The 17,019-nt window shown below is 37.1% G+C and overlaps 1 protein-coding gene across 6 annotated transcripts in view; it reads left to right on the plus strand.

The window, feature by feature from the left end:
* The first annotated feature begins 4,983 nt into the window (after positions 1-4,983).
* Positions 4,984-17,019, plus strand: part of LOC117386160 (ankyrin-2-like) — a 74,568-nt gene continuing 62,532 nt past the window's right edge. For all 6 annotated transcript variants that reach the window (XM_055228991.1, XM_055228990.1, XM_055228992.1 and 3 more), the window contains exons 1-5: positions 4,984-5,068; positions 10,812-10,910; positions 12,410-12,508; positions 12,607-12,705; positions 13,525-13,710. In XM_055228991.1, coding sequence (XP_055084966.1) covers positions 10,854-10,910; positions 12,410-12,508; positions 12,607-12,705; positions 13,525-13,710 — 441 coding nt within the window. In that variant the 5' untranslated portion in view covers positions 4,984-5,068; positions 10,812-10,853. The remainder of the gene's footprint in view (positions 5,069-10,811; positions 10,911-12,409; positions 12,509-12,606; positions 12,706-13,524; positions 13,711-17,019) is intronic.

Consider the following 17,019-nt stretch of genomic DNA (forward strand, 5'->3'; position numbering starts at 1 on the left):
GGGTCTGAAAGCTGCCACCAGTCAGACCAACCTGGACCAGAATGCCTTTCCAGAGTACTATTGTGAGGAGCACTACCCACAGCAGCCTCCTCAGATGCTGGTAAGACCCATACAGACAGGTGCACAGGCTAAGGGCAGTTTGGACCACTGACCTACAGGGGCAGTTTTTGACTGGTATTAAGTAAGAGATGATGAACTTTGGCATTTTGGAAATAGGTTTTCAAATTTATGGTTGTGCTGACCACTTCTATGTATAGCTTTGTCAGACTTGTTAACATTGCTTGCAGTAGCATAAGCTTGTTTTAGAAATATTAATTTTATGGACACAAACCTATAAATATATATTTTTCACAATGGCAGTATGCTATGCAAAAATAGCAAATACATAGTTTAAACCAGACATTTTTATTTGAAGCATTATTTTTTTTTAGAGAAAAGGTACATTTTGATTTTAACTGTTTGTTACCTCTTTTTAGTTATGAACCCCAGTGTTTTACCCCATTTATTAATTTAATATGAGGCTAATTTATATCTGTATGAAATAAGATTTACTTTGCATTTGAAAGCTAGCAACATCTGGTCAGTGTTTTGCCGTTGTCAATCTTACCTAAAAATTGACAATACAATACTTCAATACGTGGTGCATCCAGTGATGTTTTTACAACTTTTAAAGGTAACATTAAAATGCCATGTGTAGTCATAGGAGTGTTATTCCTGCAGGACACACCTCCTGGTAGCTTAGTTTGTGTTAGCATGTTGCTGTGTTACTATGGCCGTGCTGTCAGTCGCTCTCCTCTCCCTTTAAAGGCCTGTGTGACATTCCTGCTCCTAAAGTGTCCCAGACAGTGGAGTGTGGACTCTTGGGGCTAATTTGAAAGGCCGGCTAATGACTCTAACAGCATGCCCGACCACTGTTGGGAGCACATGGCTAAAATATCAGTCACTTAACATGCCGCGGAGGCTTCCCCTAGTGACATGATCAAAGAGGAATGTTTTGTATAGCTAGCTATTATTTTTAGTTGGCAACAATAAGTTGTATCAACTTGTACAGTGTGAGTTTTTCACAAAATTAAAAGTCTGTTAGGTCATTTATACTGAGTAATTGGAAACATAGACAAAGACTTACTATTTTCTTTATTCTATAGAATTCTATTTTCTATTTTTATTATAGTAAAATTTTATTCTGTTTTTGTGATGTTTTAGTTTTTGTACACACCTGCCCAAGAACTGTGGCTGGAAAGTAGCTTTTGCTAAATCGGGAAATCTTCTCTTAGAGCACAATGCTATATGGAAGTATAATGCATGGTACCTGTCATAATAACACATTTTGAATGTAGACAATAAACAATAATATTGCATGCCATTATGCCACTGATGTCACCATAAAGCAGGATTTCCCCAAAAAATATATTCTGTACATTATTGTTAATGAACGTGAGTTGGAATAAATAAATGAAAAGTTATTTATTCAACTCTCTACAGCTCAAATCTTATCATAGTAGCAGTAAAAATAACAAAAGGTTTCTCAATATTGCATAAAAAAGTATCCATGATAAATATTGCTCCCATCTATCATGCATTGAAGGATAAGTCGGTATAGGGATTCCATAGTTCCATATGTTTTATTATGCTATATTGCATCGGCCTTTAAAAGAAAAAAAAATTCAAATTCTTTGGTATAGGCTTGTAAAATGAGTGTTACTGCAGTAATTGGCTGCTGATGTGTAGGCGGGTAGGGCAATGACCCTGTGACATAAAAAAAGGATAAAAGCATACAGTGAGTCCAAAGATGCTGAAGAAATAAGTCTTTGCTTAGCAACCATATTTATTAAGTTTGTGAAAAAAATGGGAAGTGTTTAAATGGGATAACATTCTTTCACAGGCTTCAATCAAATAAATTGTTGGGGTTTTTTGCAGCTAATTGAATCTTGCTGGGTGCTTTCGTTTCCAAAGTGTCTTGTTTGAGGAGCTGAGTGCTGCTTTATCGAGTAACACACAGATGGCAAAACCAGAGGAGCTTTTAATATCAAACATGCACACAACACAAGCTGCACTAATGGGAAATGTGCAGCGCTGGTAAATACATATTTTCCATCTGATACACAAGGAAAAGAATACAGAAAACACCTATAGCCTGCATTTAATATTGTTGAAATATTTAACTAGTTAGTGGCTAGTGAAACACGGGTTCACTAGCCACTAGTAAACATAACCACATTAACAACATAGTGCTAATAATAAGTCACATCACAAGTCAGATAGTCAGTAGTGGGCCTGGGGAAAAATTTGATTAAATTGATTAATCAAATATGAAGTTCAAATCGATTTGTTTGGGAAAAAATCTATTTTTATTTTCTCCACTTTCTTCTATTGGAAATTGCATTGAAACAGCATTTTTATTAAAGACTTCACTATAGTGTTATTTGTGGGCTTTTACTTTGGCTTAAGCAGATGTGTTTACCAAAGTTATATTTAAAGTTAATATGCAAATACCAGCCATTCTCTCCTGTAACTTTGAAGTCCACTCTCGTTGTCATGGTGATCTTCAGTGGGCAGTGCTTGTCTCCGTGGTAACAGGAAGGGGTGAGGATGCTCCCAGCCTCAGCACTGTTACTGATGGAGTGTGTTTTATATTATTGATGGAGTTAAGACTTACTAAATGAATGTTTGATGTAATGTGTTGGCGGAGGAGCTTCAGGCCTGTGCTTTGTCATGGCTGGCAGCTTTGATTACATTTGATAATAATGCTGCTGTCTAGACACATACACAGTCATTAAGGCTAGCCCAGTCATTAGCATGAATTCACATTAACAATAATCTTATTTTAGTAAACAACATTTTTCCTTTTGAGTAATAGGTCTGTCTGACTCTTGATATTTACTTTTGCAATATGCAGATTGATGTGTTCTATGATGTCCACAACATTTACAGATTGAGAAAGGGATGCACCGATACGATACTGGTGTTGGATACGATATTGATATCGAAAGATTTGGTGGATCAGCTTCCAAGATATCAGTTCTGTCGATTTCCTATTTTGGTCTATAAATTAGTGTAATAAGACTATTTACTGGCCAGTGTTGGTCCAAAATGTGTCATAATATTAAACATGCATTTTTACAAAGTTCTGTAGTTACAAACACATACATTTCTGAGCAGATACTTAAAGCCAATGAATCATCCTCAGTAACAAAATTGAAAAACCTGGTTCAGTGCATCCCTAGACTAAGCATTGCCATATTGTTTACTTACTTGTATACTTTAATTCACTAGAATCATTTAGCAACTAGGCCTTAGCAGGCTTACTTCACACTTTTGTTTTGGCTAATGATTCTATGTTGCCTAAAATATTTTTGACGTTTGACATACGAATCTCTATTCTACCCTCCCCAGATGTGTCTCTTCTAATGTGCTTACAAAATTTGCACCTAACCATCTTGCTTGAAAAGAAGCAATGAAGCATTGACTTATTAAAGCAACAAAAAATCAAAATGTAAGACAAAGACTTTAAAATCACTATTTTGTTCCATGTATCAAACCAAGTGACAAACCCATAAACTTCTTTTGCACCGGAGTTATGAAATAATTTCTGTAGGGCAGTTGCAGGCACAATTCAGCCTTTCTGTCAAAGTACTCTCCATTGAAAGCCCCACTTGTCTGACAACAGCGATGGTGGCCATGGAGTCACCATGGTAACGGAGCAGGAAGGCGAATTAGGAGCAGGTTGTGTATAATGTGACTCAGGGAATGTGAAGATACCATTGGACACAGTCAAGATAGTAATGAGGGCTTTGTGCACAGCTGGGACAATCGTAATATGCTGTATAGACATGCGGGGGTTTGGTATTTGTATTGGACAATCTGAAATAATTTATATATAGCTATAACATCATAAATGAAACGTTAAAGAGGGGGTATTATAATTCTATTGGGTTATAACATCGTAGAAAGCTGCAAAAAGTTCATTTTGCATAATACCCCCTTTTTAAGATATGCCATGTTTGTTGACACATTAGAGATACATTAGACTAAATAATATAAAATAGTAATAGAGTAAATACATTTATCATACTATACTGTTAGAACACCTTTAAGTGAATATTAAGTCAGTTGCTTGAGTGCTCAAAGGAACATGTAAAGGAAAACATGCCGCTACTGTAAATAGGTTGTACACTTTTGCTTTACTTGTTTCTGTTTTAGATGAATATTGTGGTTTACAATGAGCTAAATGCAAAATGATGATCTAAGTATGTTTACATTATTACTAAGCTTTAACCTTATGCTTAATTTGAATTCAGATAACATGGTACAGTATATGGTATACTATGGTATAATGAGCCATAAGAAAAAAATAAAATCACAATGTTGTTGTAATCTCTTTATCCAGGAATAACATGCTAACTTGAATGTGTTAATATAAACTTCTTGGTGGTTTCATATGTACCATGAGTTTGGATGTTGAAATCATAAAGGGGCTTGTTATATCAGAAATGGCAATAAGAAATATGCATATGATTCATTTTCATATCTGACCTCTGTTCTGTGTGATGAATCTATTATTTACTAGTCTGGAAACTTACCAGAGTTTAGTTTCAGCCTTAGAGAAAAATGCTGATTCACTCTCCTCTGCTCTTCTCACTTCTCTGCATTGGGCCTGGTCCAACTGTAGCTGTCAGCAGCATCCTCCAATGGGACATGTCCTTCAAAGAGAGGGGGCACTGGATTTTACAATCACTGCCCATTGTATAGTGAACTTGAGAAATATGATAGTCATAATGTTTAACGGCCATTCAGGAATTACTTTTTATTTGCCTGTTGAAAATGGTTATAAAATCATTTCGCTGTTACCAAGTAGACCACTTTATTCTGAGTCATTGTATTGTATGTTGTAGTTGACTTGTATAATAATATAATGATTTAATGAGTAATAATTGTGTTTTTTGTTTTATTTTTTTGTCTTTTGCAGTCGGACAGTAACACCAGTTTCCTGCGAGCAGCCAGAGCAGGGAATATCGACAAGGTTTTGGAATTCCTGAAAGGTGGAGTGGACATCAGCACATGCAATCAGGTAGCCTATGGAACTCAACTACCATAGACTGTGTATATAAATGGACATAGCTAACCTGCTAGCCGTCGCATTCCTAATAGGAAGTGAGCATGTGCGCACTTACAGCTCCATCAACTTGGACTCCAATTCACTTTACAAAACTGATGCCCCTCACTCCGTAACTGCTACTGTCAGGCTCATCCTTTTGGTCTTAAAGTGTTCGTATTAACCCACTATACATGATACAAGTATTTTTATTTCACTATTGTTTCTGTCACTCAAGATATGAAGATTAGTAAGAGACAAATCAAGCACCTTCTTTCCCCAAGGTCGCTCTCACTAGCGTTAGCAACAGGTTTGATTGACAGTGTTGCTAGCTGCTAGCCTTGATGAGCTTCATTTGACTGGACCTGAAAACTATTGGTGACGTCACACTGCCTTAGTCCGGTTCTTTATACAGTCTATGTCAGCTGCCCATAATTCAAGAATGGAAGCATCTAACACATTTTAGGTAGTTGTTGATAGCCCCCATCAAAAACACATTAACTGCTACATTTTTTTAAACTAAATTTTAAGTCAAGAAGTGGGCATGTTAGTTGTGGCAACTGTATTAGTAGCAGGCCTAGTAGTAGCAGTAACTGCAGTGCAGTTTGGCTATTGAAAATAAGTAAAGTTTCCCACTGTAGCTATTTTTAATATTATGTTTTGCTGTTGTTTCATAATATTATTGCTCCCATTTAACATTTAGCATAAACCAACCTAATATCCAGTTGCTAACATTCTCTATTCAGTCATTAACACCAAACACATAGTCTAATAGCTTAATTGTCAAACCCACATCACAGAATAGCACCAAAAAACATATGCAACCATGTTATTCTATTTACTAACACTAAGAGGCTGCTTATAGGATGACTGTGCATTTGTGTAGCTGCTAGCTTGTGTCTTTATTTAGAGCTAGCCATTATCTGTCTCCTCTAAGCTCATTAGCAATCTAGCCTCAGAGGTGAAGGGCCCGTCCCAACAACACACTGCAGTCAACACTAGTCATATGCCCTAGTTAATCTGATACATGGATTAAATCACCAAAGCAATGTTTTATTTTTATTTTTATTTTTTAAATCAATTATATTTTTTTGTCTTTTTGAAATTTGATTTACAGTATAACATAGACTAATAATAATGAATCCAACTATAAAATTATGCTAGTATTTTGACACATTGTTAGCTTATTTGCAATATTTTTATGCTCAATATTTACTGTATGTACCATTATTTGTTCTTGTAGCTGTAGGTGGTTGAATAATTGACATCTATGATTCATTATAGCTGCTTTTCTTCACTGCAGTAAATTGTGTCTGTTATTAACTTATTGCAGATTATTCGTTATTTAAGACATGGTTAACTAAAATCTGACTTTGCATTTAAATTGGACTTATACAATTGCATACATGTTTTTCCAATTATTAAAAGTACTATATTAGCTAATGTGATTCTAAGTACAATTGTCTCTTTTTCTCCTTCCCTCCCACACCTTCTCAGACCATATGAACAGCTAGCTAAATCGTTGTGTTGTGTGGGTAGAAAATGTATTATTAATTAACAACAAATAGCTACTCACTGCTCACTGTTAGTCATTACAGGAACAATAATGAGGTCATACAATTTTGAGCTTTACCTTAGGGTCAGAGGCCATTCTCAACGTTTTAATTTCCACCAAAGTTCTGAAATTTGTACAGCATTTTCACTTTTTGGAGCAGTTTAATCTCTATATATTATTTATAGGACAAAGTGTAAATCATATGTAGCTATAGTGTGTGGCAACTTTTATGAGCACGGAAGCGGATTTGGGGTGGGCATCAGTATTTTGTTGATAACAATTAACTACACAGTTTTTTATACAAAGTACATTGCAAGTTTGTATATTTAATTTTACTGACATGCTATTGTTTACTACTTTAGCACTATTGTTGTTATTATGCATCTTGAAACCATATGAATGACATATGACAGCTCTACAAAATATACATTCATAAAGAGATACTAACAACAGTGCACTGGTCAAACAGGTTCATGTAGGCTATAATAAGTCCTCATGTGTCACAAACTTCCCCTTAAACACATCCCTGCACGCTCACACTCGAAACCAGTTGAAACGTCCTGTATTTTCCTGAAGCGGAGTAGGTCCAGAACAGTCACATGTTCCCCCACACATGCCTAGTGGTCCTGTTATTCCACTAATGCTGTCTCTTTATAAACAGACAGTCTCCTCTCCAGCTGCTGTCACTCCACTGCACAATCAGGATCCTCTATTTTATACAAATTAACCCCAAAACTAGTTCACTGTTTGATTAAATGACTATTACTAACTAACATCTAATCACTAGAAACATGAAGCTGAAAGTGAGTTATTTTAGTATTTGTGTTGAAAGTTGGCGCTGCTGTTGTTGTCTCTTGCTGTACATGCACACTCAGTAGAAATCACTTCAGATGTCCGATTCACATGGATCTATAATGTGGTTTTATTCAGTGCTGTGTTGTGAAATCCTGAGTGTGGCGCGGCAGGGACTCCGTAACACAGGACAGCAACTAAAGTACACCATGACTATAACTATACTTCAAATAAACAGAAGTGAAGGGAAAAAGGATTTGAAAACTATTTAATTATACTTTTATTGGAAAATCACTGCTTGCCTTGATTGCCCTGACCACATGCAACTGATATATAGTTTTACAGCAGTTGAGGCTCAGAGGAATAGGCTATAGTAGTTCCATTACTGTGATGGAGTACATGTAACCCAGTGACCTACTGCTGACAGCTGCTGGGGAACCTCTTGCCAGAGCTGGTTCTCATTGATATTTGTGATGCGACCGCTAAAGCATCGCTCATGTTTGACACAGGCTGTAGGTCACATGACTACAGAGAGAAAGCAACAAATGAACTCTGTCTAGAGGAGTCTTTAAATATTTATGAATGTACAGGGCTAGAATATCTCCACCATGCCATGTATTTATATGTACATATACAACATGTGGGCTTGTCTTTTAGGATGCATTCACACTGGGTTTGGTCCCATTTGAGTCCAGTTTAGTCCTGATATAGACTTGTTTGGTCCTCTTCATGTCCTGAATGATTCATTGCCCATTTTCTGACTAATATTGAAGTTGTGCTTGTGTGAGTAGTCTGCTGTTTGGGCAAAGGTTTCCTCCAAATGCTACACAGTCCCCTAGCACTACAAACATCTGCAATAGGCTCCCCTCTCGAGACCGGACTCCCCTGAAAAAGAGATTCTGAATTTCAGTGGGACTATCTTTGTTTTAATAAAGTCCCATTTCAATTACACACACACTGGTTAGGCCCTTAACAAAACTGAACTTCTCCTTTATAAAAACAAACATAGATGGAGATTTGTGATGCTACTTGTTATTAAAACAAAATAGTTTTGGTTATGCTTAATCTAAAAAGCACTTTACTATCCTTAATAACACTCCAAACTGCTAATGAATGCCAGCTAGGCTAATGCTAATGGTCTCTCATCTCACGGTGGTCTGACAGAATGAGGGAACAGGTTATGGATATGTCTGAGTACATTGATGAATGTGTCTCTAGAGGTTACATGTGAAGCTAGAGGTGACTTGTATTAATGTGGTGTGTTATAGAATGAAAAATGTGCATATATCGAGCCTATAAGATAAAAGATCGACATAGGCTATTATCTAGATTTTGTATTCCGTTGGTGTGCTAGGATGCTGCAGAGCTCTTCTAAAAGTAAACACTGTTGCCTTGGTGACCACCAGCTCTAGCCTATGGGTGTAATATTTGGGTGAAGTGTAGTTTGTCTTCCTAGCTTAAATAGTTTGCTGTAGGCTGAATGGGGCTCAATAAAGCAATATAATGCATCCAGCCCTTTACAGTGTATGCTTTTGTGTATATTTTTATAAATAGGAAACTTATAATCATGCATATTTTAACTGTACCATATTAGCTCTTGGTAGAGTTTTTAATTTTATTTTTGACATGACAAATAAACTATGTCATTATGTTAGGCTACTGAACGGAGTGACCTAAAATCCAGTCCATCCCGATGAAATGTCTATTCACATATTCTGTTATGCATATTTTATAGACATGCCTCTCTTGATAGATAGCTGTGTAAGAATGGAGCATAATTATTTTTAGATAAAACTACTACTTTGTGATTGGACAAGTACCTTTCAGATTCTATTTTGCTAATATAAATGCAGTTACTATAATTACGTACTTTAATTCAAATTTATTTATATTGCACATAGTTTAGAATGATGGCATACTAGACCTGTTTCACAGTAGGAGTCTTGGGTCTCTCTCCCTCTCCTCCTCCACTGGTGCAGCTGCAGTGTACGCTCAGGTGTACAGTTTACATCACACATGCCGATGGGAGGCAGCCAGCACTGGGTGACACAGGCCGAGGGGGAGAGAGAGTAGATGGGAAGCAGAAAGGGGAGGGGGGGACTCTACATGTGTCTCTAAATGACTCAGCCACTGGTTTTGTGCAGTGCCAAGCTCAGGAATCTTGAATTGTTTTATCAAGTTGTTTGGCCAGGAATTGGTTGGAGAATCTTGGTATAACTTAATGAATACTGTGACATTCCCTTTATAGACAAACAAACTGGTACATGGCAAGAATTCTCCATTTAAACACTAAAACCACAATTTGTGTATGAAAAAACAAGTTAATATCATAGAATGTTAGAACTGGAAAAGAGGCAAGGCAAGTGTATTTGTGTAGCACAATTTGTACACAAAGTAATTCAAAGTGCTTACAGAAAGAAAGACATTCATATCACAATACAACAAATGAAAACATAAATAATCATCATAAAATTAGCATTAAAAGAGAAGAGTGCAGAATAAAAACCTTTAAGTGATATGCACAGCTAAACCGAACTGTTTTGAGCCTGGATTTAAACATTGCCTCACATTTTTTGGAAGACCCCAAATGTTTCCCCATGTTTTGTCCTGACTCTGGACACCAGTAGGAAGCCGCTTAGTGAAGTCCTCAGAGTGCAAGATGGTTCATATTGCACTAACATGTCGGAGACGTACTTTGGTGCTAGGCCATGGAGAGACTTGTACACAAGCAGAGTTGCTTTAAGGTCTATTCTCTGACCCATAGGAAGCTAGTGCAGAGATCTGAGCACAGGACCTATGTGCTCGTACTTCCTCGTTCTAGTCAGGACCCGAGCAGCAGTGTTCTGGAAGTACTGCAGCTGAGAAGGTTGTTTTAATGGAGGAGGTAATACTGGCTTTGTTTTATGTTTGTCTAAGGGGTATCCCATAAAGCTTTGTGATGTGATGTCACAATCTATTTTTAGCTAGATTTAATCCCTCAACACGGAGCTGACCTCTTATGCCTTTCTTTTAACAAAAACAAAATGTCCTGTTGTACATTTCGTCTTTGTGACACCTCCTTCAAAAAAAGTGATTTTCATAGTGTGATAGTGAAAATTACTTGTTTAAGGAGCTTACAGATTGTTTTATGAAACAGTCTTATTATTATTGATGACAGAGAGTATATTAATATCTAAGATATACTGAAAGAGATATGTGAACAATTATAAGACACTATTTACAAGTTTTTGTGTCTAGCATTTATCAGTATGACATGGGTGTCGATCTCACTTGTTTCATTGATATCTGGTCTGTCCTCCTCAGAAAAGACATGGCATATCACACAGACAGGTCTAGTGTGATATGGAGTGACTGTGACCCTGTGTTTTTCAGAATGGACTCAACGCTCTGCATCTGGCGGCTAAAGAAGGCCACATGGATCTGGTTCAGGAGCTGCTGGAGCGGGGAGCCAGCGTTGACGCAGCCACTAAGGTACTGCACTTTTAGTTTAACAGGTCCCAGGACACAGCTCTTCTAGCACCAAAGAGATGTAGTCTGGAACAGCTTGCGTCCACATTGACATTACTGTACTGTTGTCATAGTAGTAAAACTTTGATACTAAGGAAGAGTCTTATATATAAAACCAATTTCAAAACCACAATAATTAAAAGCACTCTTTATTTACACAATAGAATGCAATTTTCAACATTAAATCAGTACTTTCTTTCTGTGTAATAATAATAATAATGCTTTTTATTTATAAGCGCCTTTCAAAACACCCAAGGACACAATGTGTAATCCCTCAGTAGTCCAGGTAGGTTTCATAGTCGTCCTTGTGCGTATAATAGTCTATGTGGTCTTGTTCTGATACAGCTCAAGATCATTCTAGTCTGGAACATCTTGCTAATGAGGACTAACTGACAGGTGCATTGTAAATCTTAATATTGATCTAAAATGGCATAATTATAGAAACAGGTTTATGGACTCTATATGTATGACACAGAGACAAAATCATTTTCAATATATCATCTGTCATTAAATAACAATGTAAACAAACTGCTTGCTCATATGCAGTCAGGCTTGTCATCTGTAGAGCCCTTATAAATTTAGGTAATGACATTTTACCATTTAAATATTTATATATATTAAAAAAAGTGTCAGCTCAAATAGTTGTAATAACTACATGTTAATAAGTGCAGCGTGGGCCTATTTATCGGCTGTGATCATTCATTGAGATATTCTCTGCCACTGAAGTGCATCTGATTGACAGTATGGAACATGAGCTGATGTCAAAGTAGAGCCATGAAGGAAGGTGATACACGAAGTAGTACTGTGAAAGTCACGGCTATAGTATGCCTAGAAGTGATTTTACAGCCCTCTGGCTTAAGTCCAGAATACTGCAAGTACTATGACCTATGATCTACTTGGATTAGTGAAAATGTCAACTGTGCTGTGTTAATTTTGTCAACTAAAATATTTGTCTATATGTCATATTTTTGATAGCTAAAACTATAAAAACTAAATAAAAAGTAATCATAATAAGTAAAATTATGACTACAATTCAATAAACAATACAATTCATAAAAGTACTGATATTTTTGGTGAATAATAAAAACAACAGAGGAGACTAGATCCAAGTTAATCTTTTTAAACCCAGAACACCAAACTATTATTTACAAACTCAACACCCAAGGAACACATCAATGCATACAATTTAAAATAGTTCAAAATAAATAAAACAATTATATACAAAAATATTTTTCCTGCATGGCGAAAAATATTATGGATTTAGTTACCAAAATGAGCATGACATTTTTATTAACTCAAACTGGACTTGAACTAAAAATAATTGGCTTAAACTAATAATCATTACAGTCAAATGACTAAGACTAAAATTAATAAAAATGTCTTGTCAAAATTATCATTATGTACAAGTTATTCTTTTTTTCCTTGAATAATAACAGTATTGGTTGTTTTGTGTTTGAATGCAGAAAGGAAACACAGCCCTCCACATCGCATCTCTGGCTGGTCAGGGAGAAGTCGTGAAGACTTTGGTCAAACGTGGGGCGGACATCAACTCACAGTCACAGGTACAACTGAAATATATGACATTAAATTCAATATACCGGTATAATAAATAAAGATTGAAAGCAGTTGTTTAATATAGCCTATATGTGTGTTTTTATAGAATGGGTTCACTCCACTGTATATGGCCGCTCAGGAGAACCATCTGGACGTGGTGCGGTACCTACTGGAGAACGGAGGCAACCAGAGCACAGCTACAGAGGTACAGCAGGGGGTGCTATACTCTGCACTTTTGCACAATTATCCTCACTAGCTTAGCTCTTCAGAAAGTACATTTACTTTAAGGTGTAAGGTATTAAAGCCCACGCAGGAACTTTGTGAATACTTCTTTTTATTCTCTGTGTAAAGTTTTGAAAGGTTACACTTAGCTGGATGTTTACCACCCACCATGTTGTTTCTAAGGTTGATCTTTGGAAGTTCCCGTGCATCATAATGAGTCAGGAAATGATCATCAGAAACTTTGTTTATTAGAAAAGAGACTAAGAATTACATGTTTAAAAAACATGCATTTATTTTTTTTTTACTACTAACAATAAAGATAAACTACTTAGTATGAAAATACATTACATTAAGTGTTTATTTTATATGACTGTGCATATACAGCATGTGGACAGAATAAATAGCAGTTAAAGTGAGTACAGTTTATTATACGTACGTAAAAGATGCTATACCCGATTTTTGTAAAATCTGTCTGTCAATTGTACAGACAAAAGCAGCTCTTAGAGTCAAAATGAGACCACTGTGTAGTGTCTAATTATACAGTGTTTTATCTTCCACTTTTAGCTTGCTGGTTGTTGTTAGTATTAGCATGTTGGCTAAATTCCATTGTAGCCTCTAACTTTGAAGCACTGCAATTCACCTTTTTAAGATTGTCTAACTTTCTGGTACAAAAATGCAATAGCAAGTTTGATTCTGTAGCATGTCTTTAATTTTTCCAATCTGTTTATATTTATATGCAAACTGACTGCGATTTTCACTGTCTTCTTTACATTTTAAAATTCTCTCCTCTGTCCCGGTGTAGGATGGCTTCACCCCACTGGCCATTGCCTTGCAACAGGGCCATAACCAGGTGGTGTCCATTTTACTGGAGAATGACACCAAGGGGAAAGTGCGCCTGCCTGCCCTGCACATTGCCGCGCGCAAAGACGACACCAAATCTGCCGCACTACTGCTCCAGAATGACCACAATGCGGATGTACAGTCCAAGGTACAGCAATTGTGAAGGGTGAAACCTGTGTTGCTATAAATGTCTGTGATCATATTGTGTTCATGAATTAACTATGTGCTCAAATATATGAAGTATGAAAACGTATCCCAGAAAAATTCCATGGGTATAGATGACCAAGAATTTTCACTGTTTACAGCAATGTGATCCCTGTCTGGAATTGAATGGCACAAAATCCAAGCATTTAAAGGTGTACTATGTAACTTTTCTGGTGGAGGGTACACCGCACGCTTGTCTCTATGAAGATGTTATTGGTTTGCCTTGAATGTTCCATAGCATTAAACATATTGTTACAACCCAGCTTGTATAGGGTCAGGTATGGATATAGGGTCAGTCAAGTCAGTCAAAAAAACAGGATGGAAAAATGGTAAAGTAAGAAGTAATTTAATGAGCAGGATTGTAGAAGGTAAACTAGACAAAAGGAATCTAAAATATTTAAAACAGAAGGTACTTGCAAGGTTTTAAACAAAAGAAAAAAAGGTTAACTTGACTAAGACATACATTTTACAATAACATAACAAAATCTTCACAAACAAACACAGTTGGTACTGACAATCAAGTCTCTCAGAACACTGAGTCACTACCACTGTAGTGACATAACAAAAGAGTCACACAAAAATGACATACTGGCCACCAAGGCCAGCAGCCACAAACAGGTGTCCTGAATCCTCTTAAATGGGGGGAGGCAGCTCCAGGTGGGCCCCAGGGTTGGCGATGTTGGGAAACCATCCTCCAATCATCAACAAGGGCTCACGCACCCAGGATTTCATGGGGGAAAGTGGACAGATTCAGGGACATACACGACATGTAACATGTATATAACTAGTAATTTCTTAATTATGAGTGTTTTTACTGCGCAAAATTTTACTCCAAGTGAGCACCTCTCTTCACAGGTCTGAACTGCAATAACATCTCCATGGAGACAAGCATGTAGTGCTCCATCTACCTGAAAAGTTACAGAGTGCACCTTTATATCTATCGGATCTATAGGAAAAAAAATTGAAACTAGTTGGACTGTCAATATTTTGTGGTGTTTGACCATAATTTCTTTTTGTAACATTCTAATCTGACCCTTTAGTGTGCATGTGTTTCCTGATAGTATCCAGGCAGAGCATCCTCGTCTCACCTTGATGATATCATGTGTCCACTCTGCCCCCCTCCCCCCAATCTCCCTGTGTCTCCGTGTGCACTTGTCCTGTTTGTGCTACTAACCGTGTGTGTTCTCTCCCTCCTCCCGCTGCACCGCTGTCTAAGTGTCCACTGCATGGAGTGTGCCACTGTCTGCAGGTTGTATGGCAGTCCGGGCGTAGGCTGCATGCAACTAGCCTGGCCAGCCCGAACTACTTACTTGTTGTGTTTTGTAGAGAAATTCAGACTAATACTGCTTAGTTTAAATGTAGTTTCAAGGCAAGACTAAAAAAATCTGACTGTAGAAACGTTGCTGCATCACAAAGCCCTTCCTTTCACACTGGATTTGAGGAACAGCAAAGTCTGTGCAGCAGTACCAGACCGTCTTTCTCTATATAAAATACAAAAGTGGTTCTGGCTGGTCAGGCTAGCATGCTCCTGGGGCTGATAAGACGGGGGGGGGGGGGGATTATTAGTGCCTATTGTCTATGAGAGATGTATACAGTCATGTTTTGCTCTATGTATTAAGGATTTGTTTTAACATGCATTCAAGAACTGTGTTTGAATGCAGTGGGGCTTTAAATTATGTGGCTGTTATTGACAAGGAATTAGTAGTTAACTGATATCTACAATTGTCTTTTGCTTGCAACTCGTACAAAACATATTAACTATAAATTACATACTGTGCTGTACATTGCTATTGCACTAAAGATTAACTCTGTATGAGCACTCCTGAGTCCTAAAATAAAATTCTCTTTTCTTACTAAGAGTAAAAAAGAGTAAGAGTAGAAATGATAGAGGTTAATTGGCTGTCTATTTGCCAACATTGTAAATATGCTTTGCTATGTTTTTAAATTATGTTTAAGTGAATATTATAGTGTCATGTTCATTAGTAATCTCAGTTCCCTGGCCATTGTAAAGAAAAACATGAGAAGTCACAGAGAAGTCAATCAAACTTCTATAGGGTTTGTAGAGTAAATTTGAGAGAGCAGAGCCACATGACTTGGGCCAGTGGGGCTGTGTGCAGTGGTGTAGTGGTGTAGCTAACTGACCTGCTGTCTCCTCCTCATCCTCCTGCTCCAGATGATGGTCAATAGGACGACTGAGGTACTCCCTAACACTGTGCTGTCCCTCCTCCTCTCCTCTCTCACCCCTCCATGACCTGGAGCTCACACCCTCTCTCACCCTCTCTCACCTCTTAATGTTGCTTTAACCACAGGAAGCTGTTACCGCCATGTCTGACTCCTCCTTCATAACACTTTATTTCTGTTTATACACTAACTTTTCATTTTGTGACTGGTTCAGAATTTCTTTGTCATCTGTGACCCTTCATGCTTCTGATGAACGGATTTGAAGCTTTTTCTAAACTTGTGTCTCTCTTTAGTTATGAATGTGATACTGTCTAATTATTGTCATATGTTTGTATGATATCTATGTTTTTTGCATGTCTTGCTATAAATCATTTTCTCAGTCAGAACGTTGGTCACACTTTACTTTCCAGCACAGTAATAGCATGGTAATAAAGATAACAGGTAATGTATTTATTTGGTGCTATGTAATTTGGGTAGCACAGTGGTTGTGTTAACTAGCACCTCCATGTGTCCGGATAGGTTTCTTCCGGGCATTCAGGTTTTCCCCATCAACCCAAAACATGCACAATAGTCTCGAGCTAAGGTAGTCCTGACCAAGACTAGCCCAAGATCTGGAGATGTGTCCAAAGCCGCAGCACTGCAGCAACTCACTGCTCCTGACATATTTCCTCGGCAGCACTTGGTTGATGGCTGGGTCAAATGCAAAGACTGAATTTCCCACACAAGGAATTAATTAAGTATACCTTAACCTTTACCAAGACAATAATAACTATGTTACCTGTTCATTTGCAGTCTTCATGCTAGGCTAGGAGTTAGATTTATCATATTACCAAAGTAGAATACTAGATGTTTCCTGTTTCTATGAGTTATTATAATGTACTTACCATATTTACACTTTTAGTTATCATGCTGTTTCCATCTTATTTCCGTGCTATTACTGTGGTTTAAAGTTGAGTAATGCCAAGACTTCTTAGTTTTCATTTCAAATTACTATGAGTACTTTTCCTTTGTTAAACAGTGATTTCAAAATATAACTTTAATGCAACCCTATTTATCCCATAAATAAATTAGC

This window comes from Periophthalmus magnuspinnatus, chromosome 18, assembly GCF_009829125.3.
Source record: "Periophthalmus magnuspinnatus isolate fPerMag1 chromosome 18, fPerMag1.2.pri, whole genome shotgun sequence".
Lineage (NCBI taxonomy): Eukaryota > Metazoa > Chordata > Actinopteri > Gobiiformes > Gobiidae > Periophthalmus > Periophthalmus magnuspinnatus.